General features: G+C 39.6%; 2 protein-coding genes across 2 annotated transcripts in view; both read right to left on the minus strand.

Moving 5' to 3' along the window:
• Positions 1-1,275: 1,275 nt before the first annotated feature.
• mthfs (5,10-methenyltetrahydrofolate synthetase (5-formyltetrahydrofolate cyclo-ligase)) lies at positions 1,276-6,359 on the minus strand. The gene is made up of 3 exons (XM_061042936.1): positions 6,005-6,359; positions 3,569-3,833; positions 1,276-1,773 (listed from the first exon to the last, which is right to left on the minus strand). The coding sequence occupies exons 1-3, from the start codon at positions 6,113-6,115 to the stop codon at positions 1,547-1,549; spliced, it is 603 nt and encodes a 200-aa protein (XP_060898919.1). The 5' UTR covers positions 6,116-6,359; the 3' UTR covers positions 1,276-1,546.
• Positions 6,360-9,178: 2,819 nt separating this feature from the next.
• The window catches only part of LOC132977958 (CD81 protein-like), a 34,713-nt gene continuing 17,222 nt past the window's right edge, over positions 9,179-26,669 (minus strand). The window contains exons 3-8 of the mRNA XM_061042901.1: positions 19,550-19,647; positions 16,915-16,989; positions 15,287-15,403; positions 14,173-14,271; positions 13,786-13,869; positions 9,179-11,715 (exon numbers count right to left, since the gene is read on the minus strand). Of these exons, the coding sequence (XP_060898884.1) occupies positions 11,653-11,715; positions 13,786-13,869; positions 14,173-14,271; positions 15,287-15,403; positions 16,915-16,989; positions 19,550-19,647 (536 nt within the window). The 3' untranslated portion in view covers positions 9,179-11,652. The remainder of the gene's footprint in view (positions 11,716-13,785; positions 13,870-14,172; positions 14,272-15,286; positions 15,404-16,914; positions 16,990-19,549; positions 19,648-26,669) is intronic.

Below are 26,669 nucleotides of genomic sequence, written 5' to 3' on the forward strand. Positions count from 1 at the left end.
TATTGAGTGTTGACTGTGACTTGCGGTGTGTGGGTGCAATACTGATTTTGGTATTATGTTAGATTTTCCTTTTCTAGTTATTTGTTTGGCATGTTGAGTTTAGCGTTATCAGTATTTTGGTGTTGTTTGGTGTTTGTGTAAACACTTTGGTCACCTGAGGTTATTATATACAGCAGGTAGAGGACCTGCATGCACCTATAGGTGGGCCTTTTGGTGTTTTACCAGCTCAAGAGAGGCAGCAGGAGCTGCCATTTTCTTTGTTCTTTTGTTTGCTTGTGTGCTTTCCCAAACAAACTATCAGCATCACAAACGTGGCTGTGGTTCAGTGGTAGAGTAGGTCGTCTCTCAACAGGAGGGTCAGGGGTTCGATCCCCAGTTCCTGCAGCCACATGCTACATCAGCTGGGTGTGAATGTGTATGAATGGATAAGTTAATACTGATGGACAATTCACATAGTTTGTGATCTGTAGCAGGACTTTTCACTCAGAGACAGCTGTGACAGTTCAGTGCCCGGCTCTACCCTGATGGGCACCGGCTCAAGACTCGCTCTGGAGAGAAAGTATTTTAATTGATTATATATATAAAAGATTCCAGTTTTGAAACTGGCCTGTAGTTGTTGAGGTTTCTCTTGATACCTCCCTATGTAGGGGTATGACATGCACCATTCTCCATCCTTCAGGAACTATAACAGATGTGATGGAATAATTCAAAGCAGAGGTAATTAGCTCTGAGATAATTGGAGCTGAGCGCTTTAGAAAAACATTCTCACATTAGAGAGGACACCTGTGTCACAACATTAACTTAACACAGGTGGAGACATTACCATTAATGACAGCTGGGTTTTCATCGAGCGTTTTAAACAGCGATCAGAGCAAAGTCAAAGATAATCTAACATTTCACACTAGAGTCGGCTGAAATCTCTTAATGCAGCGCTCTGAACCCAAAATACAGATTTCACTGAGATATAATAACAATAAAGAGGGATGAGAGGACGCTGAAATAAAAACATCATGATGCTGATCTGTCCCAAAAAAAAGGGTTGATTGTTTTTGAGGTTTGCCTGCAAGAAAACACGACAAACTTTTAAAATGCTTGTTTTCTGAACAGAATAATGAGACACAGAATCACGAAAAAATGTGTTGATGATAAGTCATAAATACATAAATAAACTGGATTCATGTCCCCCCCCCCCATTCAAGTCATTGCACTGACTTTGCATGATAGTGTGCCAGAGTTTGCCTTTAATTTGATTTAATAAAACAAAATTGCACAATATTGGGGGTCAAGGATTTGTATTTGTGTTGCCATGGTATCAAATAGGTGTTGATATTCTTTGATTTTGACTGGAATCATCTCAAAGTTTAAGATTCTGGTATTGAGGAATCCTCAGTCTAAACACAGCTTTGATGTTCCCGCTGTAATATTTCTGCTCAAACATGAAAGTATCTGCAGTGAATCAGTCCGTTAGTGTCGACATTCGAGGTCGGTTAAACATTGGCTGACGTTGGCAGGTAAACAGTCAGGTTCAAGTTCTGGTGATTGAGGGCTACTCGTCTTCCTCGTGCAGGATTTCGTCGATGAGCACGTCGTTGGCGTCCACGGGGATCTCCTCACACAGCTGCTCTTTGAAGGCCACGGCGATGGTGTAGGGCTTCCCTTTAGGGTGTCTGATGCAGCGCTCCAGGTAGGTGTCATAGAAACCTTTCCCCCGCCCGAGACGGTTTCCCGAACGGTCGAAACCCAGACCTGGCATCAGGATCAGGTCCAGACCACCTGTTGAGTCAGAGCAGAGAGTGATGAGTTATAAAGGTTTGAAATGTCTGCTAACCTTTAGAGGTCCAGACAAACACACACTGTATGAATGAGTTACCATACACACAGTAAATAAATCTCTTTAGTGCAACACCAGTGCCACCTGCTGGTGAATCTTTGACATAATCACAGCTGATTCAATCTAAGATCAGAACCATCATCATACCTTGACACCTAAAAATAGTAAAGGACAGGCCTGAGTTGTATTTTAAAGGTGAAGAATAAAGAAAGCTCACAATATGAGCATGTGAAGTTTGGGACTAAACACACTGAGTATTAATGAACTGCTAAAAAACTCAAATTAAACACAAGTTATCTAAGCTGAGGGGAAGCATATCTCGTCCTGTCATTGTCTGCTGATGAGCTGTGTTATAGTTTCAGACTGAGCAGGATCACAGCGTCTCACAATACAGCGATAATCTCTATATTGTAAGAGAATCATTGTACTTCTCATTCTGCATGTTTACATGTACAGTACAGGATTAGACAAAGAAAATAATAAGTCAGTACAGACCTCTAGCATGTGTAGGTAAACATAAGGTTTTAACTGAAGACAATCAGAAACACTGATCTGCATAAACAGTCTGCTTTCGTTCCTCTTTGAAATCCCTGACATACAGCATGCATGAAAAGGATGAATTTCACACTTGTGCAAAATGTGCACTCATGTAGACGTAAACCTGCAAGGTTAACACAAAGACTCTGTGGTCGGCGTAGTCCGCCCCCTCACGGTGGGTTTAACTCTCTCTGCTGGCTGGAGTTTGTACTTCACCTTTCCTCTTGTCAGCATAAACAGATAATATTCTTTGCGTTCTCAGGACCTCTTTATGCTCTCTGTTCCAAACGCTCGGACAGAAATTGGGAAAAGGGCTTTTTGGTACTCTGCACCCTCAGCCTGGGATCTGTTGCAGAATGACTTAAAACTCAAGGAGCTGGTGTCCTTAAATGTTTTTAAATCTAAAATGAAAGACATGGAAGCAGATTCTATAGGATGTCGATGTGTTTAGCTCGGCTGTTTGAACGACTGATTCCCAGATATGACTCATAGATGGTTTCTATTTTAATCCAAAATGTAGTACTTTGTCTCTCTTTGTATCTCCGTCTGTAACTTTGAGTTTTTGCTGCTGTCTGTCTTGACCAGGTCTCCCTTGAAAAAGAGGTTTTTAATCTCAATGGGACCAACCTGGTTAATTAAAGGTTAAATAAAAATAAATAAAATAAAATAGTTTTTTTCTTTTTAGCTACCTTAGAATTTTGAAAGTGATAAGTGAATCTCTAACCTTTTCCCCGCTGACTTCTTCTAATATACTCTACTGCTAACTTCTTCTTCGACTACTCAGGTCACCCTCGTTCATTTCATGGGGCGCCACTGCAAGGAGTCATGAAGTATTGATCCTGTGAGTCAAATCGGCAGGGGAATCTGTTGAGGTAGTACAGCCAGAGAGAAGATCCATAAACTGGAGCTACAGCCCCATCTAGTGGTGTGCTGCAGCATTACATCTTAGACACAACATTTAATGGTCTTTGTAGGCCTAAATTTATTTTAAAAAAAAAATAATAATAATTTTAGTTTAACCCACTAGTAATTTTGGGGCCAACAGGTCTAACTCCAAACATGTGCAAAGGTTCACTCTGCCCTGAAGGTGTCGCTGTTTTCGCATTTAAACTGGAGTTTTAAAGATGGACTTTTGTCCCATTCTTTCACTATCAAGGACCTTTGTTGTTTTCTCTACTCTCTAACACAGCAGAGCCTCACCTGCGGACAGCGCCTCCTCTCTGCTGTGGTCGTCCTCTGCGGGCTGCTGGATGTTCCAGGACGTCAGAGGCAGCATCTTCATGTCCTCCACACTCCTGAGCTGCAGCATGTCCATGTGACTGGAGCTGCTCTCATATCTGGGAATGAAGCAGCTCTTCCCCCGTTTAAAAACATCTCTGATGATTTCTTCGGTGCGCACTTCATCGTGCATACTGAGAAACACAGCTATCCGCTGACATGACACATACTTAGGATGTCTGAACAGCTAGAAGAAAAAGCAGAGGAGGGCAAAGTTCAAATGAGCAATGATCAGAAACCCAGAGGGTAGGAACCCATAACAGTCTACTGGACTCCTGAGTTTGCAGTCTGCTCTACGGTGGATTCCCCATGTGCGTCCCCACCTGTCACCGTCCTTACCCTTTTGTTTTTAAGTGCTGCTCCTGTCGCCTGGCAACCTCAACAGCTGCTATGGAACTTGCTAGTTTGACTGAAATCGATACTAGCTACTTACATTTTAAAGTGTAATAAGCCTGACTCACTCTGTGATTTTTCCCCAATTGTATAAAAGTCGGGGTGGCATGTCAGCTCACACTGTACGACTGAATCGTTTACGACGCCCGACCAGACCTTATGTGCTCACACTGTACGACCCGATTGTCGGGCACGGCCGGAGAGCTCACACTGTACGAGTGAAATCGGGACGGAGCGTTGACAATTGTTAATAAAGTTTCATTTGAAAAAAACAAAGGACGATGGTTGGTGAAAGAAAAGGAAGTGGAAGTTGTTGTAGGATAGAGGAAAGTTGATACAATCGTAGATATATGGATACAAGTTTCAGAAAAGTGCTGCACTGATGATCTGTACCGAGAAAAAAAAGAACGGCAGCGGCGTCCTGCCACTGGTCGCCATGACTACAGTCCTCCCTTGTCTCTCGTGATTATATTGTAGTCACACACAACTTCTGCCGGACCCTTTCATGACGTAATCGTCAAGATTTTAAATTCTAAATATCAAACATGTTTGAAATAAATCGGGGCGTCCCCGACGATCACCGTTAAGATTGGATCTTTGTACCGCTCACACTACAAGATAATCTGAGCAGAGAATCGGGTCCGAGCAGCCTTGAGTCGGGAGAGACCCTGAGATTGTCAGGAAGGAAGAATCGGAGCTCAAATCGATTATCCTGCGGTGTGAGACAGGCTTAACTCGTCCGCTTCAGAGTCCACCATCTCGTTTGAATTGGTGCACAATGAATCATGGGATCCTTGTTGTGGTTGAGTCACCAAAACTCAAGTCAGAGTCGAGTCTTGAGTCCCCATTACCTGACTCCGAGTTAAGTCCCCACTATCCAAGTCCAAGTCCTCAAGGTTGAGTATGAGCAGAGTTCAAAGATTCTGTTCTCCACTTTAGTACATTCATGTGTTTGTTTGATTGTGTTAAATGCTTCTGAGCTTTAACTCTGGGTCATCTTTGAGTCTTCATGTCTTTACTGTACCTCAGTCTTAAAGGGTGTGATATTGTAAAAATAAAGAGACTCTCCAGAGAGGACTGACAAACTTTTAGCATCTATCATAATGTTAAATTCAGCTCTGATGGAGCTCGGGATTTATAAGGAATATTTACAAGTTCTGATATTAACAGGTAAACTGTTCCACAGATTTAGAGCAGCCAACGACTTCTATAAAATTTCAGCCCACACGACAATGAATAGAGAAAAAAGCTACAGACTAAAGCTGTTTTTTTTTTTGTAGCAGGCTGTAAACATGTTTATTTCTGCTTTAAAGTTGGACATTTTAACACAGGGCTCTATGAGGGTTGATGCACCGTAAGGAGCGGCCTCTAGTGGACACTCTAGGTAATGCAGTTTTTGTTTTTTTTACCTAATGCCATTGCTTCAAGTCTCAGCCACAGATGTTGCTGTTAGGACTGTTATTACTTTAACTTTTGCTAATATCTTTGAGTTATGAGTAAAAATCTACATGGCACAAACTGAACTGTGTGAGTGTGTTTATTATGTATCTAACAGTACAAGTCTCTTTAAGCAAAGTGGACAGTGTAATAATTAATTTGATCCACAACTGTTACATAACTTCACGGAAAACTTTGGCAGGGGTAGTCTGACTTTCTCATCAAGTTTTCGATTTTCCATAAAGACTATAAATTAAATCTACCTGCAACATTAAAGCTGTGTCACGTGTTTGGAAGAAGATAGATTACACATAGACTTGTGATTGACCTAAATAAAATATAAATAATATAATAATAATATAAATGTTAAACTGAGTAATCACTGAAAAGATCATTCTGGAAAAAGCTGATGAGAAAAACTAACATTGCATTGGTGTTTAACTTATCTAGAAAAGCTAATAGCTGAATATAAAGTGTAACTCTACATGTTTTAATGTTTTTAATAGTTGCTGTCGGTGTTTCTTTTACCTTTTGAGAAACCACCAGAGACTGTCGTAGTTTCTCCTCTTCACTCAGAGCTGAGACCCGTCGCTTGATTTCTCTCCTCAGAGCCTGTTTAGCAGCTCTCAGAGCGGACATCCTCTTCTTTAAACTTTATATAAACTAAACCTGAAAGGTGATTTAAACTCCTCCGTGGTGTTCAGTTCAGGCGGTCTGTTCGGACTGATTTCAACATGCACGTCGTGTTTTAACGTCATGCCACTCTCCAGAAGTTAAACATTAACTCGTGTGGACACGTCGTGACACATTAAACTCTCAGGCTGAAACATTAAAACCTTACAAACGACTGCAGAGACTTCAGAGGAGATCCTGCTGCACTGTGGACAGCAGCACTGCGCCGCATGTATGTGACGTCACAGCTGCATGCGTGTGACGTGAAGAGGGCCGCGTACTCTTCGCGGGGACGCGCACAGCTAAAGACCGAGCGGGCAAAGCAAAGCGGTCCAATTTTCCAAATACAAATATTCAGGCACACATTTCAACAATTCAACTTTCTCCTGCTGCTACAAGCCGACTGTATGAAAAAAAAATCAACATATTCCTCAATTAAACTACTTGAAATGTGGTGGCGACATTTGAATAGCTTATAAGAAACATAGCCTATGCACTCAGGCTTAAGCTATTTCTATAGGCTATTGTTTACTAACGAGGAAAAGTCAATTTTTATCAGTTAAATGAAATAAATCAGAACATTGGAGGGAAACTGTAACATATAAAATATGTCTATTTACCTAATGTATTTCAAACCAAAGCAAACCTGAAATAAACCACTGATGACCAGCTGATGAATACAAGATAACATGTGGTAATAATACACTTTCTGAGTTTCTTTATCATTGTTTTCCTGCAGGAACTATTATTTCACATCTGATTAGGATAACAGGCTATTGTAAAGCTAGTGATAAAACAGATCCGATTAACCTGTTTGTGAACTGATTGACACCTTCAACACCAAGTGACCTCGCAGACACAACATTTGAATGCACTATAATCAGTGTCATCGTTTTCTTCAAGAGGTTGGCTTTGAATACTTTTATCTACTTTTTAGATTCTTTAAATGCACATTAAAATCCAATTTATCACAAAAAAACTCTATAACTGAGAAACTTAATGTTAAATGTGATACAGCCCAAAGTAGTTTATCCATCCAAGTTCTTAAAAAACTTTATTATTATTAAATAAATAATAATTAAAAATGACTTCTGAATAATCAGGGGTATATAAGAATGTGTTGTTCCACAGGGGAGAGTTATTCAAAGTAAAATGAGGTTTGTACAGTAAGTTCCATTAAGGGAGAACCTGCTGGTGAAACTGAGAGTTTGAGAATGCAAACTGTTCTGATTAATACTCTGAGTTACTCAAAAACTATTTAAACTAGGCCAACCAAATATAACCAATATCTCCAGACATTCTCTCTAGAGCTAAGGATATTGTTAAAATGCCTTTATTTAATCAGGACATTTAAAAGTGGCCTGGAGGAGGAATTACAACAGCAGTGTATCAATATGACAAGTTTTTGGTCATAGATACAAAACACAGATATAAATAGTGTTAGCTTTACAAAAATCTAAAAAAAAATACATTCATGCATAAAACTACATATACACATACTGCAGGTTGCATATAGGCTTCATACACGTACACATATACATGTTTAAACATGCACATCTCAACATACTCACATAAACAAACCATCATTAGACACATTAAAGGAAGAATGTGAAACATTTTACACAGAAATACAGCAGGAATCTGTAAATATCTCTCTGAGTCATGACTGTCTACAATAAGCATTTACATCATAGAGTTATAGTTTAACAATTGTTTGTTTTCATGCATTTAGATCAATAACATGTTTTTGTTGTATGATGTTGGAGCAGTGTTTACAGGCAGATTGCAGGCGTTCAAAGGTCCCGTCAGGTTGTTGTATTTCTCAGTTAATTTGATTTCTTCCTAGCTGGCAGGTAGTAGGAGTAAGTCTATCCTTGATGGGCGGAGCTTGTTTGTGATAAAAACTAGGAGGGAGCTGAGGTGTCTCCTTTAAAGAGGGATCATTCATAAGGATGTAGAATAGTTTGTCTAACCTTTCGAGCCTGTATACTTTAACGTGTGACCACATATAAGGGTCTTTTCTCTGTGTATTAAATTGCTGCAGGATGTGATGACATCTCATCCATGCAGTTTTTTTTCCTGAGCTTTGAAGATATATAGAGCTCTTATTGTACGATTTCTTCAAGAACCTATTTGACATGTACTGTGACTGTATACGGGAATCTGAATCCTGGTCACATATCCTTCTTAACCTTTAAAATTCTCCATATTTTATCTTTGATATGTTCCAAAGTGCAATAATGCATTTTGATCAGTGGGTTTTATATCTAGGAGCCCTGTGGCTTCCCTCCTAAGATAATATTCTTATCTTCAAGAGCACCTGGCGTCACCTGGAGTTTTACTTCCTGCACTTTTTTCATCTTTTAACTGAACCAAATGCTTTTCAAAGTTTTCAACCACATTTCAGCTTTCCTGTAGGTTTTAACTTCATTGATATCTTCCTGAACTCCTTTTTTTTTTTTGATCCTTTAACCACTTGTTTCTATTTCTTTTACTGCTCTTACCTTCTTATTGCTGTTATCTTTTGATTTGCTTTTATCTCTTTTAGTTTCTTACATCTTTTTAAATCTTTGCTCCTCTTGGTCTCAGCTCGTGTTGTTGGGTTCTTGTGTTTCCTGGGTTCTTATAATGGTTCTTGTGTTGTCTGGGTTCTTATGATGGTTCTTGTGTTTCCTGGGTTCTTATGATGGTTCTTGTGTTGCCTGGGTTCTTATGATGGTTCTTGTGTTGTCTGGGTTCTTATGATGGTTCTTGTGATGGTCTGGTTATATATGTCTGTTGGGTATCGTGCACTTTGGGTTCTTTTCTGTTGAATTGTATTTAATTATTTTTAGTATTTTGCGTTTGTTATGTTCTTGTTGTTGTTTATGTTCTTCTGTGTTTGCTTTAGTTTGTTCTTGTTTTAGCTGTTTGTCAAAGCACTTTGTAAACCTGTGTTTTTAAAAGGTGCTATATAAATAAAGTTATTATTATTATTATTATTACTTTTCATAGAACTCTAAAAAGCAAAAAAGACAACGACCCTCTGACTTTATTTGTAAAGAACATTTAATCCCTTTATATCTGGGCAAACCAAAGTCTACAGGAGCAGAGAGGGGTCAGCTTAAAGTGGCAGGGGGATCAAAAAGGCAGCATCATGGACAGTCTGTCAGAGAAACTGACGGGGCGAAGGTTCGATTTCCTCTCAGTCCGCACTGCCACACAATAACCCCTCCCCTCTCTGTGCAGACTTCCTTTACAACGTACCAGACAAGTTATCACAATACAAGAGGAAAAAAGGCATACATTGTCTCTCTACAGCCTTCATGATTCATTAGTACAATACATCAGAGCTGTAAATATTACAAGACACTTTTACTGGTTCTCAGTTTAAGTATGAGATGTTAAACAAGACAAGGTTTTAGTGATAGTATGAAAGGTTACACAGGATGATGTTGATGCTAGGACTGTGTGTGTGTGTGTGTGTGTGTGTGTGTGTGTGTGTGTGTGTGTGTGTGTGTGTAGCGTTAAAATGAGACGAGCAGGACCAGACCTCAGGACAGAGGATTTTTCCAGCCTGTGTGTGTGTGGGAGTGAATGAGCGGCATGGTGTGATCCTGCAGGTGAGAGTGAAGGTGTTAGTGTGACTGCGCTGCCTGAAACTAAACAAGACTAAAGTCAGCACAACAATCAACCTGAGAGGGTGAAACGGACTCACAGAGAGCAGACACAAAACCATGAGCGCCCCTAACAACTCCTGAAGGTTATGCATTACCTGCAGACTGGAACTATTTCTTATAGTCCGGGTTTGTGACTTCAACGAGCAACTTTAAGGTCCGCTCAAATTATTTGGTACAAACATTTGTTTGAATGAAGTCGTCAGTCAGCTAAAATCAGGCTTGTTATAGCGCCCTGAACCCAAAATAAACAGGATTTAATTACAGTAAACAGGTTGAAAGGATGCTGAAACGACTCCATCATGATGCAGATTTGTAAAAAGTCTGAAATTGGTGATTTGTCAGGTTTGCAAGACAATAAGCAAACAAGTATTGTTTTTTTTTAAAAAAGGAGTTTGGTTTGACCTTTTCTAAAGTGTTGGGAGGATCTAAATCGAACACAGAAGCCCTCATGTGAGGACTACAGCCTCTGTACCATGAGGCAATTCGACGCCCTGACGTCTGAGAAATCCCCCCAAATAAATGTTTAATGAATTTCTTCCTCCTGTTGATTTAATAACTCTGCGGACACGACTGCACCCAAAAAAAAAAGTTCCAGTATTCCCACAGGTTCATCCTAATGTGTCTGCTCCTGTTCTTTTCTGCACGTGCACACTAAACACACCCGTTCAAACATGTTTCTGGAGAGCATTCAGGGTCAAACTAACAGATAAGCTAAATTAGCAGGACAGCAAACCACCGGTGATCAGTTGTTACATGAAGGATGACGATGAGGAGGTTAGTTCGCTGTGAAGCTGGCGGGACAGAACGATGAGACAGGACCAGACTGAACCAGACGAGGAAAAAACAAAACCAGGTCTCTGTTTGACCACAGGCTGGAGTTTCACCCTGTGTCGTCTGCAGGCAGCGAGCGACGTGTGGACTGATGTAAAAACGCACAAGTTGTGTAAGAGCTTTTAATTGCCCTCCTTTAGACTTCTCTTTTATCAGTTAACTTATACTCTCAGAGAGATCACATCAGAGGAGGTTTACAGACTGTAGTTCAAACACAACCCTGAGCTGAAACAATCAAGAGTTCCTCTTCCTGTTTCTCCTGACTTCATTTGAAATGTTGCAGATTTTGAGACCAATAGGCTGAATTTGTGAGTTTTGGATGCCTAAGTTAGGCTAGTAAGGACATGACTTTATTCAAAGGGATGCAACTTATTTTAATTGAAAGGATTAAGTCAACTAAGGGAGAATAATTTGAAGGTTTGAGTGAGTGACTGAGCAGCTTCCAGGATAAACTCCTCCCATCGTCAGCTGGTGCAGACGCCACACAGCAATGTGGATGTGAAACAGACGCATCACCTGGTTCAGTCTGGAGCAACACAGACAAGCAAAGAGTGTAGGCAGAGTGTAATACAACCTCCATGCTCAGGCAGTCATAAAGCACTGTTAATATATATATTTATATACAGTTTATACATAAAACAGTGAAAAAACATCCATAAAACCAAGAATAGAAAGCAGTAAACAAGTCAAAGGATTAGAGCACCAGGACAGGTGTGTGTAACTCAGGTGTGACAGTGTGATATAAGATCTATCAGGTTAGGATAGCATGGGTTAAATATGCAGAACAGCATCTGTGACTAACATAAACTTCATAGACAGTGTCGTTTAAAATGCTCCATGGAGGATGGCTTACATCATCGTCTCACAGAGCTAACTAAATCCAGCAAGCAATATATGTGACATCTCCTGCTTATAAAAGAAAAAAAAAAAAACAAGAAAAAAAAAACAACAACACTGAGACAGACGGCGAGGTCGTCCCTCCTTCATCAGCGAGCCGACTGGTGGTCAGACGCTTCAGTACACCGGGCTGTTACGGATCCCGCAGCACAACACCATGCTGAAGATCATCTCAAAGATCTGCAGGAGGAACACAAAGACAGGAGAAGATGTTTAAAGGTTACATATCATGCAAAATACACTTGAACATGTTTTTTGAACACTGACATGTGCCTTTCTACAAACCCCCCAATTATAAGACCTTTTTACCTGCTCCACTTTTCAGAGAATGTGTGCTAATGCAAACACTCACAATCATGGCACATCACATACTACAGCATTTTTTAAAGATTATTGTGTCTGGTGAAGGAACGCAACAGTTCACGTGACCTCACGTAAGCCTGAATTGAGCCGGCGGTGAAATTTTGGGATTATGCTTTGTGCAGAGATGAAATAAACAACAACAAATAAACAAGTTTGGGGTAAAGAAATAGTAAGGAATAGTTTTGTTTTTCTCTTTCTCAACTACACTGTGGTATTTAAATGTTTAATCCCATTATTGCTATCATTATTATTTGTCCTTTTATTTTTTGTTAATTTGAGCTGCCTATATAATTTTTTTTTTTTTTTTTAGACTTACTGTAAATGCTTCTATGTATATTTAAAATACAAGACCCATGGGAGGGGAAGGGGGGGGGCTATTAAAACTCCAGGTTTGCTGGGTTGTGTTGTCATCCTCTTCTTTTGTATTTTATTTGCATTGTTATTATGACAATGAAATGGACATATGAATGACTACCAAATGAATTTATTGGATGATATACACCTGTAAAGACTGTCAAAAAAAATAAAAAGTTGGTCAAAAAAAATTAAAAAAAATAAAATAGTGGGGAGACGGGAACAACATGGATTGTGTATTCTTCATCAAGAGCTCTAGGTGAGGCTGTAACTGTCAGATGAGTTATAATTGTCTGGTACACCTGTGCGGGTTGCATCCTGCCGCCGTTCACCAGTTCTGTCCACTCATTACTTTCCTCCATTGTCTCTCACGGTTATTGTAGTCACACCCACAACTTCTGCCAGACCCTTTTACGATGTAATCGTCAAGATTTTAAATCCTAAATATCAAACATGTTTAATATAAATCATGGCATCCTCGACGATCTCAGAACAGATCGAAGACCGACGTGAAGATTGGATCTTTACACAACTCACGCTACAAGAAAATCTGGTAAGATAATCTGTTCCAAGCAGGCTCAAGTTAGGAGCAACCCAAAACCCCAGCTGCAGTCAATTACCGCTAAAACATAATCATTACACAAAGTCTCACCTCTCACACCACAACATTGTTGAACATCAACATATTCAACACATACCATACACACTGCTCAACTTTCTCCCTTACAAAGCACCTTCTCTCCCTCCCCTTCTCTCTTTCTCTCTATCGCTTCTTTCACTTCTTGTATCCTTTATTAGGTATTTCATATAGTTTTGTAATGTCTTTGCTGGTTGTAGTCTGATGTGTGGCTATTGATGTCTTAGTATTTTGCTGTCTTTATTTGTTTTTGTTTTTTTACTGTATTTTGGAGTCGTTGTCCTGACCTTGTCTGTTTGTTTTGTTTTGTGCCTCATTTATTATGTATACAGTATATCACCAGTTTGTCACTCTATTGCACCTATATAAAAAAATAAAAATAAAAAATCTCGGGAGGCAGAAATCAGCCCGATTATCCTGAAGCCTGAGCCCGGCTTCAGCTGTAGACCATCAGCTCTTGTGTCGTGCAACACAAATCTTTTTTGATGTATGTTGAACATGAAATGAAATCTAAAATAGCAGCCAAAATGAACACAGGTCCACACTTAGATCAGCTGTGAAAGCTAGAGCAGAATCACTCAATCAATTCAGTAACACATCAGCTTCTTTTACTGTCCATGAAGTCAAACACATGTGGTTAATGAAGTATCTGTCAGTCACACTGTGTGCTCTTTACAGCTCTTTACAGCCATGGCAGCATAACTTTTTTTTATTGAGGCTCAATGAATGAGAAGAAGAAAGCTGAAGGAAAACCTAACCAGCATCTTTTTGACTTCATTAATAGTTATTTTCCCCCAGAACACAGACTACCTGTCCCTGCTTTTAGGTAAATTAAAGAAGAAACACATCATGTTCTTAGAGCTTTGATGACTGCTAGTGCAGCTTCCTGTTCTCACCATGATAACAGCGACCACCAGAGCGGCAATACCGATCAGATAAATCTTATCTGAGAACAGTTCCTGGATCCTGCTGTGGCAGCTCTGCAGAGAAAAACAGTGACAGGGACGTCAGTCAGTGAACCGCTCTCATCCGGCTTATTGGTATCTCAGTATCATTTCACAGTTTCAGACCTGATTCAAAAGAGTACAGCTGGAGTGTGATTACTGAGATAAACAGTGTTTAAATACAAATATGATCCAGTTGATCATATATTCACTTCATGATGAGTGTCTTCATGCTGTGCTTGCTTTAGAACAAGACCATCTCAACATGTCAGTAAACAGTAAAGTGATGAGCTGTATGTTTGTGGTTATACATCGGTGAATCTGGATGATCACACTCACCACTGTGGTTCCACTGGAGGGGCAGAGGTCGGTCACGCCGGCCGCGTCTGTTAAGCGTGTGAAAATAGAAGAGCCATGTCCTTTACCGCAGCAGATCAGCTGAAACACACACACACACACACACACACACACACACACACACACACACACACACACACAGATTATCTTGCTGGTCTTCTTAGTCTGTTCCTCTGCTCACAGTGAGCAACAAGCTAACATCAATTTAGAAAAGTTGAGTTCTTTTGGTATTAAAGACAAACGTGACAGTTTTGTTCTTTAAAGGCAGGGTTGGTCATTTTAAAAAAACTAGCATGATTTTGAAAGTAGCATTCCCTCTGTGCTCCCTCAAAAGCCACGCCCCCTCACTTATGTGCACGAGCGCCGTTTCTCCAGAAGCGGTCCTCAGCTCATCGCCCGATTGAAACTACCTCGTCTCCTGACTCATTGAGTGTGGGCTAGTGCACACAAGGTGTAGAGAAGGAGCAGGGAGACAGGGAAGCGTCTGATTGGTTCATCAGATTGGTACCTCGTGGCAGACATTGGTCAAAGTTTTTACAGGCTTACAAACTGCTACAGATGACGGGTTTTCTTTGTTCCTTTTTCATAGAACCTGAGTTATTAATTTCTGTCAGGACCTAAAGACAACTTCAACCAAAATCTTAAAAAAAAAAAAATATCTGGAGAAAATGACCAACCCTGCCTTTTTCTGTACCTTCTTTTGTAAATAAAATTAATATCTATTTTTACTTTGCATGAATATTAGAGGTGTAAAGAGTCACTGATTTTAAAAATATTTGGGGGCTTTTTGTGACTTTAAATTCTCATGAGACTGTGACATTTACGAGAATAACGTGAGTGTGAGGCAGCTTACAAAGAAAACTTCAAAATATCTTGACAATCACTGGAGAAATTCTTCCCTCAGAAACTGAGTTCAGTGGACTTCATATGAAGTGTGTCCGTCTGTACTCTCGTTAGAAAAGCAGGATAGATCTGATGCGGGCTATGAATTGAGATTTGGAGCGGGTCATCTTGCAAAGGAGAGATGCTCAGTGCAAGAAAACATACATTTAATTGAATCTAATCTTTCTTTATATTTTACAGTGTATGGTCTTACCGTCTCATGGAAGACCTTGAGCACAGAGGCAGCCGCCTGCTTCTTATCTTCAGTCAGACTTTGTGTCATGGCCTTGTCGTACACAGAGTCGTAGTAGTTCATCATCTCCTTCGACACCTGGAACAGGAAATAACAAGGAAATAATAAGGGTTAGATCACCTTCACACTCGTACCTCTCTCCCATGTTTCTTGTTGTCACGCTCACATTTCTATCAGTTAGGTTCAGTCGCTGCTGTATGATAAGGGCACTACGTCAGATGGACGAGTGCTAATTAATCAGGATTCTGATAAGGCTACGCTACATGTGATTGTAAAAAGAAAACCTGGTTTTTGTTACAGATTTCAAATTAATTCTTGTTCTGAACCAAACCTGAAAAACAGACATGTTTGTGTTTGCTTCGCGACAAATATGCAGTGGCATTTCTCATGCAAGGTGTCATTCATTTGTCAGTGAAATAGTCAATGTAATATTCAAGAATGGACAAAAGTACATTTCATCACTCAACACTTACAAACTGGTCAGGAACTGACGGGACAAAGGACAGGGGAAATTCATAGGGACATATGGAGGGACGTGCATGATAACCTAGTAAGCTGCCGTTAGATCAGCTCATGTTAGCATCAAACCATTGTTAGAAATATTGACATTGAAATATTATAAACTTCTGGTTTAGTGGATTGTTTAAGTGCTCGCTCAGAGAAAGAAAAGGAGATTATCCCATCTCTCCCCCTATCCCTTTCCAAGCCCGGCGCAGTCTAGGCCTGTGAAGACTGTTTCGTCATGAGCCGGGGATCCGGCCGAAGATTTCTGCCTTTTAATAAGACAGTTTTTTCTTACCACTGTAACTTTTGCTGCTTTGCTAAAGTGCTCATGATGGATAGGCCGGATCTTTGTAACATAGCAATAAGTAAGGTCTTTTACCTGCTTTTTGTAACATAACAATAAGTAAGGTCTTTTACCTGCTTTTTGTAACATAACAATGAGTAAGGTCTTTTTACCTGCTCTTTTGTAATGTTAACAGACAATGAGTAAGGTATTTTACCTGCTTCTTATAAAGTGTCTCGAGATAACACTTGTTATGAGTTGACGCTATACAAATAAAAATTGATTGATTGATTGATTAAAATCAAGACTTTAAAGTTTTACAAACTTAGCGCAGACTTGTGTCTCTGATTGAGCAGTATAGTTAATATTGTTTAAATCATCTTTGATGGTTGATTGGATAACGGTTGATGAAAAAAAATCTTGCTCAAACAGTTTTCTGAGGATAAAAAGGATCCTGATTTGGTGATCAACTTTTTTTTCTTCTACCAACGATCAGGTAATCCAGCTCACTTTGGACCAGGTCTTGAATCCTGTTGGATTACTTTTGAACAACGGGACCCTGGAAATAATTCCAGTCTCTGTGATGGGAATGCACAGGAAGTAAAAACTGGAGCTGATAGTTAACTACATCTTCACTGAAGAAACCTGGAGACCTCTGAAACCTCCTCAAACCAACATGGGTTCTGTCTTTTTGAGACGTTAGATTCAGAATGCTAAAATGAAGCCAGTACAGTTATAACCTGTACTTGTTGTCTCTATAGTGTGTACTTATATAAACCCATTAGTGTGTGCGTGGTCTTACAGTGTCTCTGTGCATGAAGCCCCAGATTCCAGCTGCTACTTCACAGGCGAACAGGATGACGAGGCAGGCAAAGAACTGCAGGAAACAACACAGACATCACTCAGGTTAACTCTACACAAAAGTCCAAACATATATTATCCTATTTGTCACATATTGATGGGTCCAAATGTCTAATAGGCACAAAAAGTTTTTGAATCAGATCCCTCAGGCCTGCAGCAGTGAAACAGGTAGTAATGGCTGCAGAATAATCCTGAATAGATTAAATGTCCGTCCACTAACACTTCTTGTTTTGGTCAGATGTCAGATTCAAACACTCCTGAAAAACCTCTAGAACATTTTAGGTAGACTGTCCCTGAAATCTTACTGAGTTGGTTGTTCACACATGTACCTCACAGGAGGAGACTGTCAGACTGGGGGGGTCTCATGAGGCAAGACATGACTTAAAAAGAATGATGTAGAGGTGGCAGACAGGTGACAGAGTGTGACGCAGTGATGACATTTTTAACCGTTAAATCCATGCTACGTGTAGTACAACACAATCATGGTATCAACTGAGGAGTGGATAAACAAACAGGTTCAGGTTCATAACATGAATTGAGATAGCACCTGTCCTGCGATACATATCTCATTTTCCTCCCCAAAGTTTCTTGAATATTTCCCGCTGTGTCCTGACTGTCCTCTCACATCAGCTCACCCTGACTTCATGCAGACATTTTTTTCTTGGGGGGCTGGCAGACAAAAATACTGAAATCTGTTTGTGTGAATAGAGCTTCAGACTGATATTCAAAGTGTCTGACAACATCACAGAAAGGAATCCGACAGAAAAGACCTGTTTGTTTAAGAGGGAGATTCTTTTCTTTATCAACGAACAGCCGTCACATCACTCTCTATAAACACACCAGACTTCATTCATAAAAACAGTCACTGCATACATCAGGTCAATGTATTTGTGTCATAGTGTTCTTCATATCCAAGACATATTTGTGTCAGAACACAAAACACACACAATAAAATGATCCCTTTGAGGCAGCATTAGTCCAGCAGCCTCCAGGGACTTTGAACTTCAGGTCCTGTTTTTATCAATGGAGTCTGGTGTGTTTGTAGAGAGTGATGTGACAGCTGTTTACAATCATCTTCCTCTTGAACAAAAAGGTCTCTATCTGCGGGGATCTGTTCTGTAATGTTGTCAGACACTTAGAATAACAATCTGAGCCTGTCAGTAACAAAAGCAACTAGTCTTAGTGGATGCACTTTGACCCTTCACGGATTATACTGCAGGCATTACACTGCTGCAGGCTGGTGGAGTCTACTGTGTGTTGTTAGCATGTCTCACTGTTTTGTTCCAGGATCAAATCTGAGCAAATGTGTTCATTTCATCAGAAACTACACTCACCATGGATAGTGAAAATCTGGAGTGGCATCAGGCCATATTATGAATTACAAATAGATTTAATAACCCAGAACACGGCTAACGGTAGCATTCAGCCACTTCCTAGTTAACATTTACGTTTGGTTTTTTTCCTCCTCATAGTCCACTGCACAGCTCCTACATTGCACCTTTTGTACATTTTGTGTTTTTTTTTTAATTTGAATATTTAATATTTTTAAATTCTATTTTATATATTGTAATATCTTCTTATACTGTATTATTTAAGTTGTTGCTAGTTCTGCTTTATTTCCTTGTTAATTGTTTAGCACCAATACACCAAGTCAAATTCCTTGTATGTGTAAATGTACTTGGCAATAAACCCAGATTCTGATTCTGATTAAGAATCATGGATATGAAAGGCGTTTATCAATTCTAGATATAAACGCTCATCTTGACGACATTTATGGAAGCCTGGAGGTTAAACTTGATGGATCTATTTGGAGCTTAAATGTAACGCAGCCACATGTCAAAATGTCCTTGAGTAAGACACTAAACCCCAGATTGCTCCTGCTGCTACGCCAGGGGTGTATGAATGAGTGAATCTGATAAGTAGTGTAAGAGCACTTTGTGTAGTTAGAAGACAAGAGAAGTGCTTTACAAGCTGAAGTCCATTTAGCATTGATACTAAATCCATTTTCTGTGTGCTTTCTTATAAATCGGGAAGCTTTAAAATGAAAACAGTTGGGGGCGCTGGCAGCGTAGTGGCGAGTAAGGAGAATGTGGTCCTACAAGTGGCCGGCCAGGGTTCGAATCCGACCTGTGGCTCCTTTCCCACATGTCATTCTCCACTCTCTCTCTCTCCCTAATTTCCGAAACTGTCCATTGTCCTATCTCTACAATAAAGGCATATTATACAGTACATATACAGTTTGCAACGTTCACATAATTTAAACCTGGAACTCAACAGTCATACATGATAACAACATACGAGCTTCCATAGCTGCCATAGGACTATGATCTATTCATCTTTAAGGTTAAACAAATGTGTTTAGTTCTTTTACATTTTCATCCAAAACATTTTTTTAATGCATTCAAAAATTCCTCCATGTTGACCAGCCTTGTGTATATATCTTTTCTGTTTTCCTCAGATCATTACCAGAACCGTGTGCTGATCAGTGAAATATTGTAAACTTCTGGTTTAAAATGTGATTCCTGTCATGAAAAAGGTCATTTGGTGTATGAAGGGATGAAAAGGGGGAGACTCACAGTTCCCAGAAGACACTGGGACTCCTGGATGGCGCCATAACATCCAAGGAAACCGACCACCATCATCACAGCGCCCACAGCGATCAGGATGTGGACACCTGGACAGACACACAGTATTGATTGACATATTAATCCCCATGGTAACAGAAACAAACATGGACACACATGAACACTGCAGGCAGACGTGAAGCTGTTACAGAAACCACTAAAAGGTTTCTATTAACACGCTGTGAGTGACATTTAAATACACACATGCAGTAACACCTGCTGACCAGCAGAGGGCGCAGTGTTGTTTTGATGCCAGCAGAATAAAGTGAGTCATGTTCCAGTTATGTTCACAGGAAGCTGTTCAGTGATTTCTAACACAAAGAGCCTGCTCCATCATTCATCACACACACACACACACACACACACACACACACACACACACACACACACACACACACACACACACACACACACACACACACACACACACACACACACACACACACACACACACACACACACACACACACACACACAGGGTCATGTTTAACAGTATAGAGGGAGAGCATTTTGCCAGTTGAATCTCTTGTCTATAACCCTTTTTATTCTGAGGAGGGAGTGTAGCTTGAAGCCCGCTTGTCCAGTCCAACAGCTGAGTAAAGGAAGTGAAAGATAGGCTCATAAAAGTTCAGGTCAAAGGTCAGGGGTGTCGGGGGTTGGCAGCCTGGGAGGGGGAGGGACATATTCCCACTGTTGTGTGATTTTATATTCAAATTCAGCATAGCACAAAAAGACAAACTCACACAAACATATTCATGTCTTCAGTAATCTCTTACATGCTCAGGAAAACATTTTAAACGTCATCTTATAATTTGCTTTTGTCTTTGTCATGATGCTTTTCATGTCTGCTGTGTACACTGAGTAGAATTCAAATGCCTTCATGTTTACATGACATATGAAATATATTTAAAGGTTTATTTCATATAATATAAGATGAGTACTCCTCTGTCGTCAAACATACTCGTATATTTGAATTTGTTCAGGAAAGTTTGCAACCCTAACTAACAGAACTTTAGCATGTGCTGATTTGTAGGGTAGTTTGCTTTCTAACGTTTCAATCACTGCATGTCAGAGTGATAATTTTCTTAGATGATCACATCTGCTTTAAGGAAGCACTGAACGGTATGATGATGGTTTACTATTCTGCACTGTTTTGTCTTTTATTTATAGAAGTCTGTGAAAGTGCATCAGGCAACCTTCTCACTTTAAGTAAGAAGAATTAGTTTATTTGATTATTTACAAAGACTAGTCTACAGGAGGAGACTAGTGCACAGTTGTTACGTTCCCCAAGATGGCTAGGGGATGAGGGGAGTAACAATAAATTAAAACCCAGGGGAAAGAAATAGGAACTAATTATAAGCGAAGTTTAAAAGGATGTATTAACAAACTAAAGCAAAATGTAGAACACCAAACAAAAGAGAAGCCAATCAATCTTACACACAATTCAAAACTAACAATCAAGATATAAACAATAAGGCCTTAATCAGAACACAATCTTTCCACAGAAGGATCACACTCAATTTCTCGATGTCAAAAACACACGCAGTCCAACGACCCACTGGCAGCCTCCTCTCTCCTGCGCTTTATAGTTTTGCTCCTGATTAGTAATTAGCCACAGGTGTGGCTACGGCACGTAACAACAGTATTTAAGACATTACATAATATTGGGTGCCTAGAACATCTATTTTTGTTGCCATGGTATCAAACAGCTGTCGATTTCATTTCATTTTTACTAGAATCGTATCTAAATTGAAAACTCTAGTATCACGATAACTGTAGCTTGAATTGAAATAAATATCCTCAGAGAAACTTTGACTGCAAAAAATAAAAAATAAAAAAATCACACAAGAGAAGGAAATCTTTATTTTTTTGTTTAATACTGAACAATCAGGAGCTCCATCAATCACTGAACCCTAACCCTTTGCTGTACAAATACCGTACTGAAAGAAGCACAAACAGTGATGTCATCGTGTGCTGGTTACCGTGGTTTCATGCGGGGAGTGTTCAGACTCAGCATCATCACTCCTGCCTGTCAGATATCAGAGGTAACAAGATTTCAGACCACTAACAGTTCTGCATCCATATCTCACTATATTCTACCCACAGAGCCCCACACACACACACACACACACACACACACACACACACACACACACACACACACACACACACACACACACACACACACACACACACACACAGAGGCTAATTTCTAAATCGATATCTTGGAGACGGACCAAGTGCTCTCTTAGATTGTAACTCTCCAGTTTTTGACACGCCCTCCCCACCTCTCTCTCTCTCTCCCCTCCTCTCCTTTCTTCTCGTCGTACTCCTCCTCGTGCTCACTCCTCCCCCCTCTCCTCGCTTCTGCTCTCTCTATTCAATGCAATCCAAATTATGCTCTCAATAATTCCATTTACTTAAATGTCTCTTCCTGTCTCTCTTAATTTAATCTTCTCTTCCATTACACTCACTGTGTGCTCTCACTCTGCTCGCCTCCTCTCTCCATTTCTTCATACTCCTCCTCCTTTTCCTCGTACAGTCTGGAGGAGCTAGCAAACCCCATGACAACTCTCCAGCCTCCATCTGTCGTTTACAACGACTTATTAAGAGAAATGGTTCCTTTGCTTTGTCTTAAATGTTTTTAAATTCATTTTACATTTCTTGAATGTAGTTTTTATTGCTCCTTTAAAGGGTGATTACACTTCTTTTTAAATCTGGCCTCTTTTACATGTTAAGAGTCCTAAATGACTGAAAGGTGCAGAAGAACTTGCTCCAGCTATAAAAAACTGAAACCATCCAGTGTTTGTTTATTGTGTAGTACAGAAGCCCTAGGCGGACATACATCCTTACATTTAGGGACATCAGTATTGGCAGAGTCTTCAAGCAGAGCTCTCAGCGGTATAATTGGAAAAACTAAGACTCTAAGATATAAGGGCTGTGACACATATACCTAGTTATATCAGTCTTGGGTTTGTCCTATCCTGGATTACTCGTCTGGGCTTTGGGGATTTAGGCAATTCAATACTACCTAGGGGGTTCATAAATATGCATCTGTCTGCTGTTAATGGTGACATGGGGTGGGTGCCATGTGAGGTCAGCTGGAAGGTAAATATGGTCAATTTAGGGAAAAGAATGCTTGACCTACCAAACAGAATATTGGCACGCAAGATTTTATGGTGGGGTCTCTGAAAAGAGGGCGATGTGTGATCTTCTTCATTAGCAGGGGCTTGGGCATCACTACAGCCACAGACAGAAGGTGGCTGTAGAGGCATGATGCTCCAGGATAGAGAAATAATTAAATGTCTTTTTTATAATATTTACAAAGCCTGGAACAGAAGGAAACACACAAAGAACATAAGCACAGTAGCAGGTTCTCAGAGTGGATCTGACACAGCATCATTTTGACCTGGGTATGAATGAACAGATGTACATATTTGGAAGCTTACAGTCTCTCGCTCTCTCTCTCTCTCTATTTGTAAAATGTGTTTATTGAGTCATACCAGTTTTCTTGGTGTTGTATTGTTTACTTTATCTTTTGTATTATTTTTTTGTATGTGTCTCATTGGGTGTTTTTAATGTGTCTGAATAATCCCATTAGGGATGGGCCGTGTGAGGCCAGACACAGAAATAAAGATTCATTCAGTCATTCAGTTTTACTCTGTTTTCATATGATAAACATATTTATAATATCACATTTTAGTTGTTTCCTCTCGGCTTATGTAAGTCGTTAACTCCGGATGAAAACGCTGGTTTTCCTGTGATAACAAGTTCATTTCTTGTTATCTCTTATTTCTCAAGACCAAAACAAATGAACAACATTTTTTACATCGTGTGCTGTCTTGTGTTTTAGATTTCATGTGAAACTCAGCAGCTCTGATGCCCATGTTGCATCATACTCGTTGTTTGCAGCTGCCTGTAAATTTTTTTAACATTTCCTTGAATTTTCATTTCCCCCGTCTTCTTCCCCTTTTCTCTTCTGTTCACAGTTTGTGTGAATGTTCACGTTTCTAAGGATTCTTTTTTTGGTAACGAAACCGGTATCGATTCAATTTGATTTCTGCAAGTATCATATCTGAGGTTTAAAATTCAACAGTGAACCCTTTAGTCCTGTAGATGTAACCACTGAGATTAAAAACTGCAGCTGCACATCGGCTCTGTGGACACTTTCTGCAGTCAGTCTTTTTCCAATGAAAGACGTGCTAGGCATCTTTTTATTGATAAACATCTCGTAGGTAAATTCCCAGCAGAACTTCGTCATTTCTCGGTCGGGCATGATTGTACACGTTCCTCGCACCGGCTTCTGTTTAATGTTTCTTGAGTCTAATCAGAACTTGTTAAGTCGGATTTTTCAAACTCCTGGAACAAAATACATGATCTCCTTTGACCTTTTTGACACATTAGAAATCTGATTTTGAAACCTCCCAATTGTTACTTCTTCCTGTTCTATAAAGTGTATTTTATTTATAAAGTAATTCTCATTTAATTCACTTCTAATCACATGTAAGCCTGACTTTCTGCTCATACTACTTTGTTCTGATTGTGGGGTTGCTCGGCTGAGAGGAGATGTCTGTGTCAGATTAATATTAGCCAAATTATATTATATATTCATTAAATCATGCAACAACACGAGCTTCATGCAGTAAGTCTCATTGTTATATATTGTTTTACAATACTGACATAATATTGTAATGTTTTCCATTTACCTTTTCATATTCACCAGACTGCAGAGAACTAAGTGTTGGTGTACCTCCGGGAAGTTTTGAGTGTCATTGAAATTTGCCAGAAAACATTAAATTTACAACAATACTCTCCATGGGGGCACCCCCCCTTGACCACCCTTTTTTTTTTCTTTTTCCCACTGGCTACCTTCTCCATATGTCTGTGGACTGGTTTTAGGCTTTTCTTACACTCCTGTATTTTATTATTCCTTTTGTCCGTCTGAACTGCTTAGAAATCCCATGTTTTTATTTTATTCTAGTGGCCTTTTATCCATCGTCTTCTGGTTCTTTTAAGATTTTAACTGTTTTTCAATTGACTCTCCAAATGACTCGATGTCATTGCCTAAATGAGGGTTGGCCCTCCGGGATTTCTCGACTATAAATACGGCTAGATGATGCAGACAGTGTAAACCACACGTTGAGCTTCCAGCAGTCAAACTCATGCTGAAGATCATTCAGGCAAAAATTCATTTCAAGCAGAAAAAAATGCAACATAATGTGTTTGAGCAAACGTCTGTTATAACGTCACACATCCAATGTTGTTGTGACCATCCCGCATTATGATGCTCCATTTAAATGACCATGCAGCTTCAGTTCAAAGCTGAGTCTGCTTTGTGGACATGTTGTCTGCAGGCTGTTCTCCATTAAACTCCAGCATGAATATCTGTTTTCACTGCGTTCACTCCCCCATGAAATCAGATTTTCTCATGTTTTTAAAAAGGCCGGACCTCTGAATTAAAAATATAAGAGGGAAGAGGAAGCCGCTGAGAGGAAGGCGTTCTTTGTTTAATACACAACAGTCGGAAGTTTCATCGAAACGACAAAACACATCTGGATTTAAAATCTGGAGCTAGTTAAAGTTGAAGTCCTTTTTAGAACCTATCAATTAAACTGTAATTTGAAGAGCTGATAAAGAAAAAAATATATTTAAGAGTCGCTTTATTGTTGTGCTCTATATAAATTACTTTGATTAATCATAGGAATATAACAGAACAAAAAACACCTTGACATATTTTAGATTAGTTTAATATTTTTATTATCCAAGTTATTTTAACTCCCTCCTTCATACGACCACTTGGGACAAAGATTACAGACTTCGGCCTAGTCCATACTAGAGGTGGAGGAGAAAATCGATACAGCATAGTATTGATATACTTTTTGAACGCTTATGTGCAAGTGTTCTGTAACCTTAACAACAGGATCTAGCCTACGGTGCAACCGTGCCGGAGCCGGCCGGAGCACGGCGCATCAATTTAGCACAGAAAAGAACAAGCGGGACGGGAAGTCAGACACTGAAACAACATTTAAACATCCGGTTTTAATGGTGATGGCAGACGTAACCAAACCAGTGTTGGTGTTAACGTTGCTGATTGGACTTTTTACATGCTCACACGCACGCACGCACGTACGTTAACTCATCTTAGAATCACAGAGTGAGACAGGAAATCAACAAAGCTTGATGAGCATCTCTGTGCCTCAACAGAGATGTGCCTTCCCTCACTCTTTTTCTGAATTATTGATTCATAAAAAGATGAAATATCAGAGTGTTTGATGGATTGTCTTACTCAGAAACCATTTTGCAGAGTGGAAGTCAGTGTAACTCCACTACAGAGAAATTCTGTAACCTGTGATGAAAAAAATAAAAATAAAAATACGGATTCCTGTTTACATACCACGGCAACAAAAATGCAAGTACAAGACACCAAATATTGTTTAATTTATTGTTTTTAAATACTAAAGAAATTGCACAAATTGTTATACATACTGGAAACGTTTCTATACCAGAATATTTTCCATTTAGACAACACTTTCTTTTTGTTGTCACAGCAGCTCGTGGTTGAAAAAGAATGACTGAAGATCTGGAGTTTTTAAAGGCTTGTGACGTTTTGATACTGTGTCGATCATTAAAATAATCAGTGATCATCATGTGGTATTGGAAACATTTTGACACCCTTACTGTCACCATTGAAAAGGTTCTCCTTGTGATGTTCTTTTTTGTAATGTAAAGTAATTTAAAATGCTTTAATATCCCTCTAAGCTGTACAAACTACTGATGAAAGTGAATGAAACTGTGTCAAAACAAATACAAAAATCAGACTGTTTTTATCCAGTTTTCTAAACACATCAAACAAAACTGACTCCAATGTTGAAACCTACAAAATGACCTGAGTTTTAAAAGCTTTGTAATTGTTATTTTCTGTGCATTCTTATGTTGCCAAAGCCGTCACATCTCTTGATTGTGGAGCTCTGTGAGCTGATTGAGAGAGGGGAGGAGAGAGAGAGACCAACAAATACTTGTTTCCTGTATTTTTTTACATATCAATAGATTCTTTGGCTCCATACCGCTCTGA

Source organism: Labrus mixtus, chromosome 1, assembly GCF_963584025.1.
Source record: "Labrus mixtus chromosome 1, fLabMix1.1, whole genome shotgun sequence".
NCBI lineage: Eukaryota > Metazoa > Chordata > Actinopteri > Labriformes > Labridae > Labrus > Labrus mixtus.

Coding starts and splice junctions, on each gene's coding strand:
- mthfs (XM_061042936.1), bottom strand. CDS start 6,115: ATGTCCGCTCTGAGAGCTGCTAAACAGGCTCTGAGGAGAGAAATCAAG. Junction 3,834..6,004: donor CTCTGGTGGTTTCTCAAAAG/GTAAAAGAAACA, acceptor TTTTTCTTCTAG/CTGTTCAGACATCCTAAGTA. Junction 1,774..3,568: donor AGAGGAGGCGCTGTCCGCAG/GTGAGGCTCTGC, acceptor CTGACTCAACAG/GTGGTCTGGACCTGATCCTG.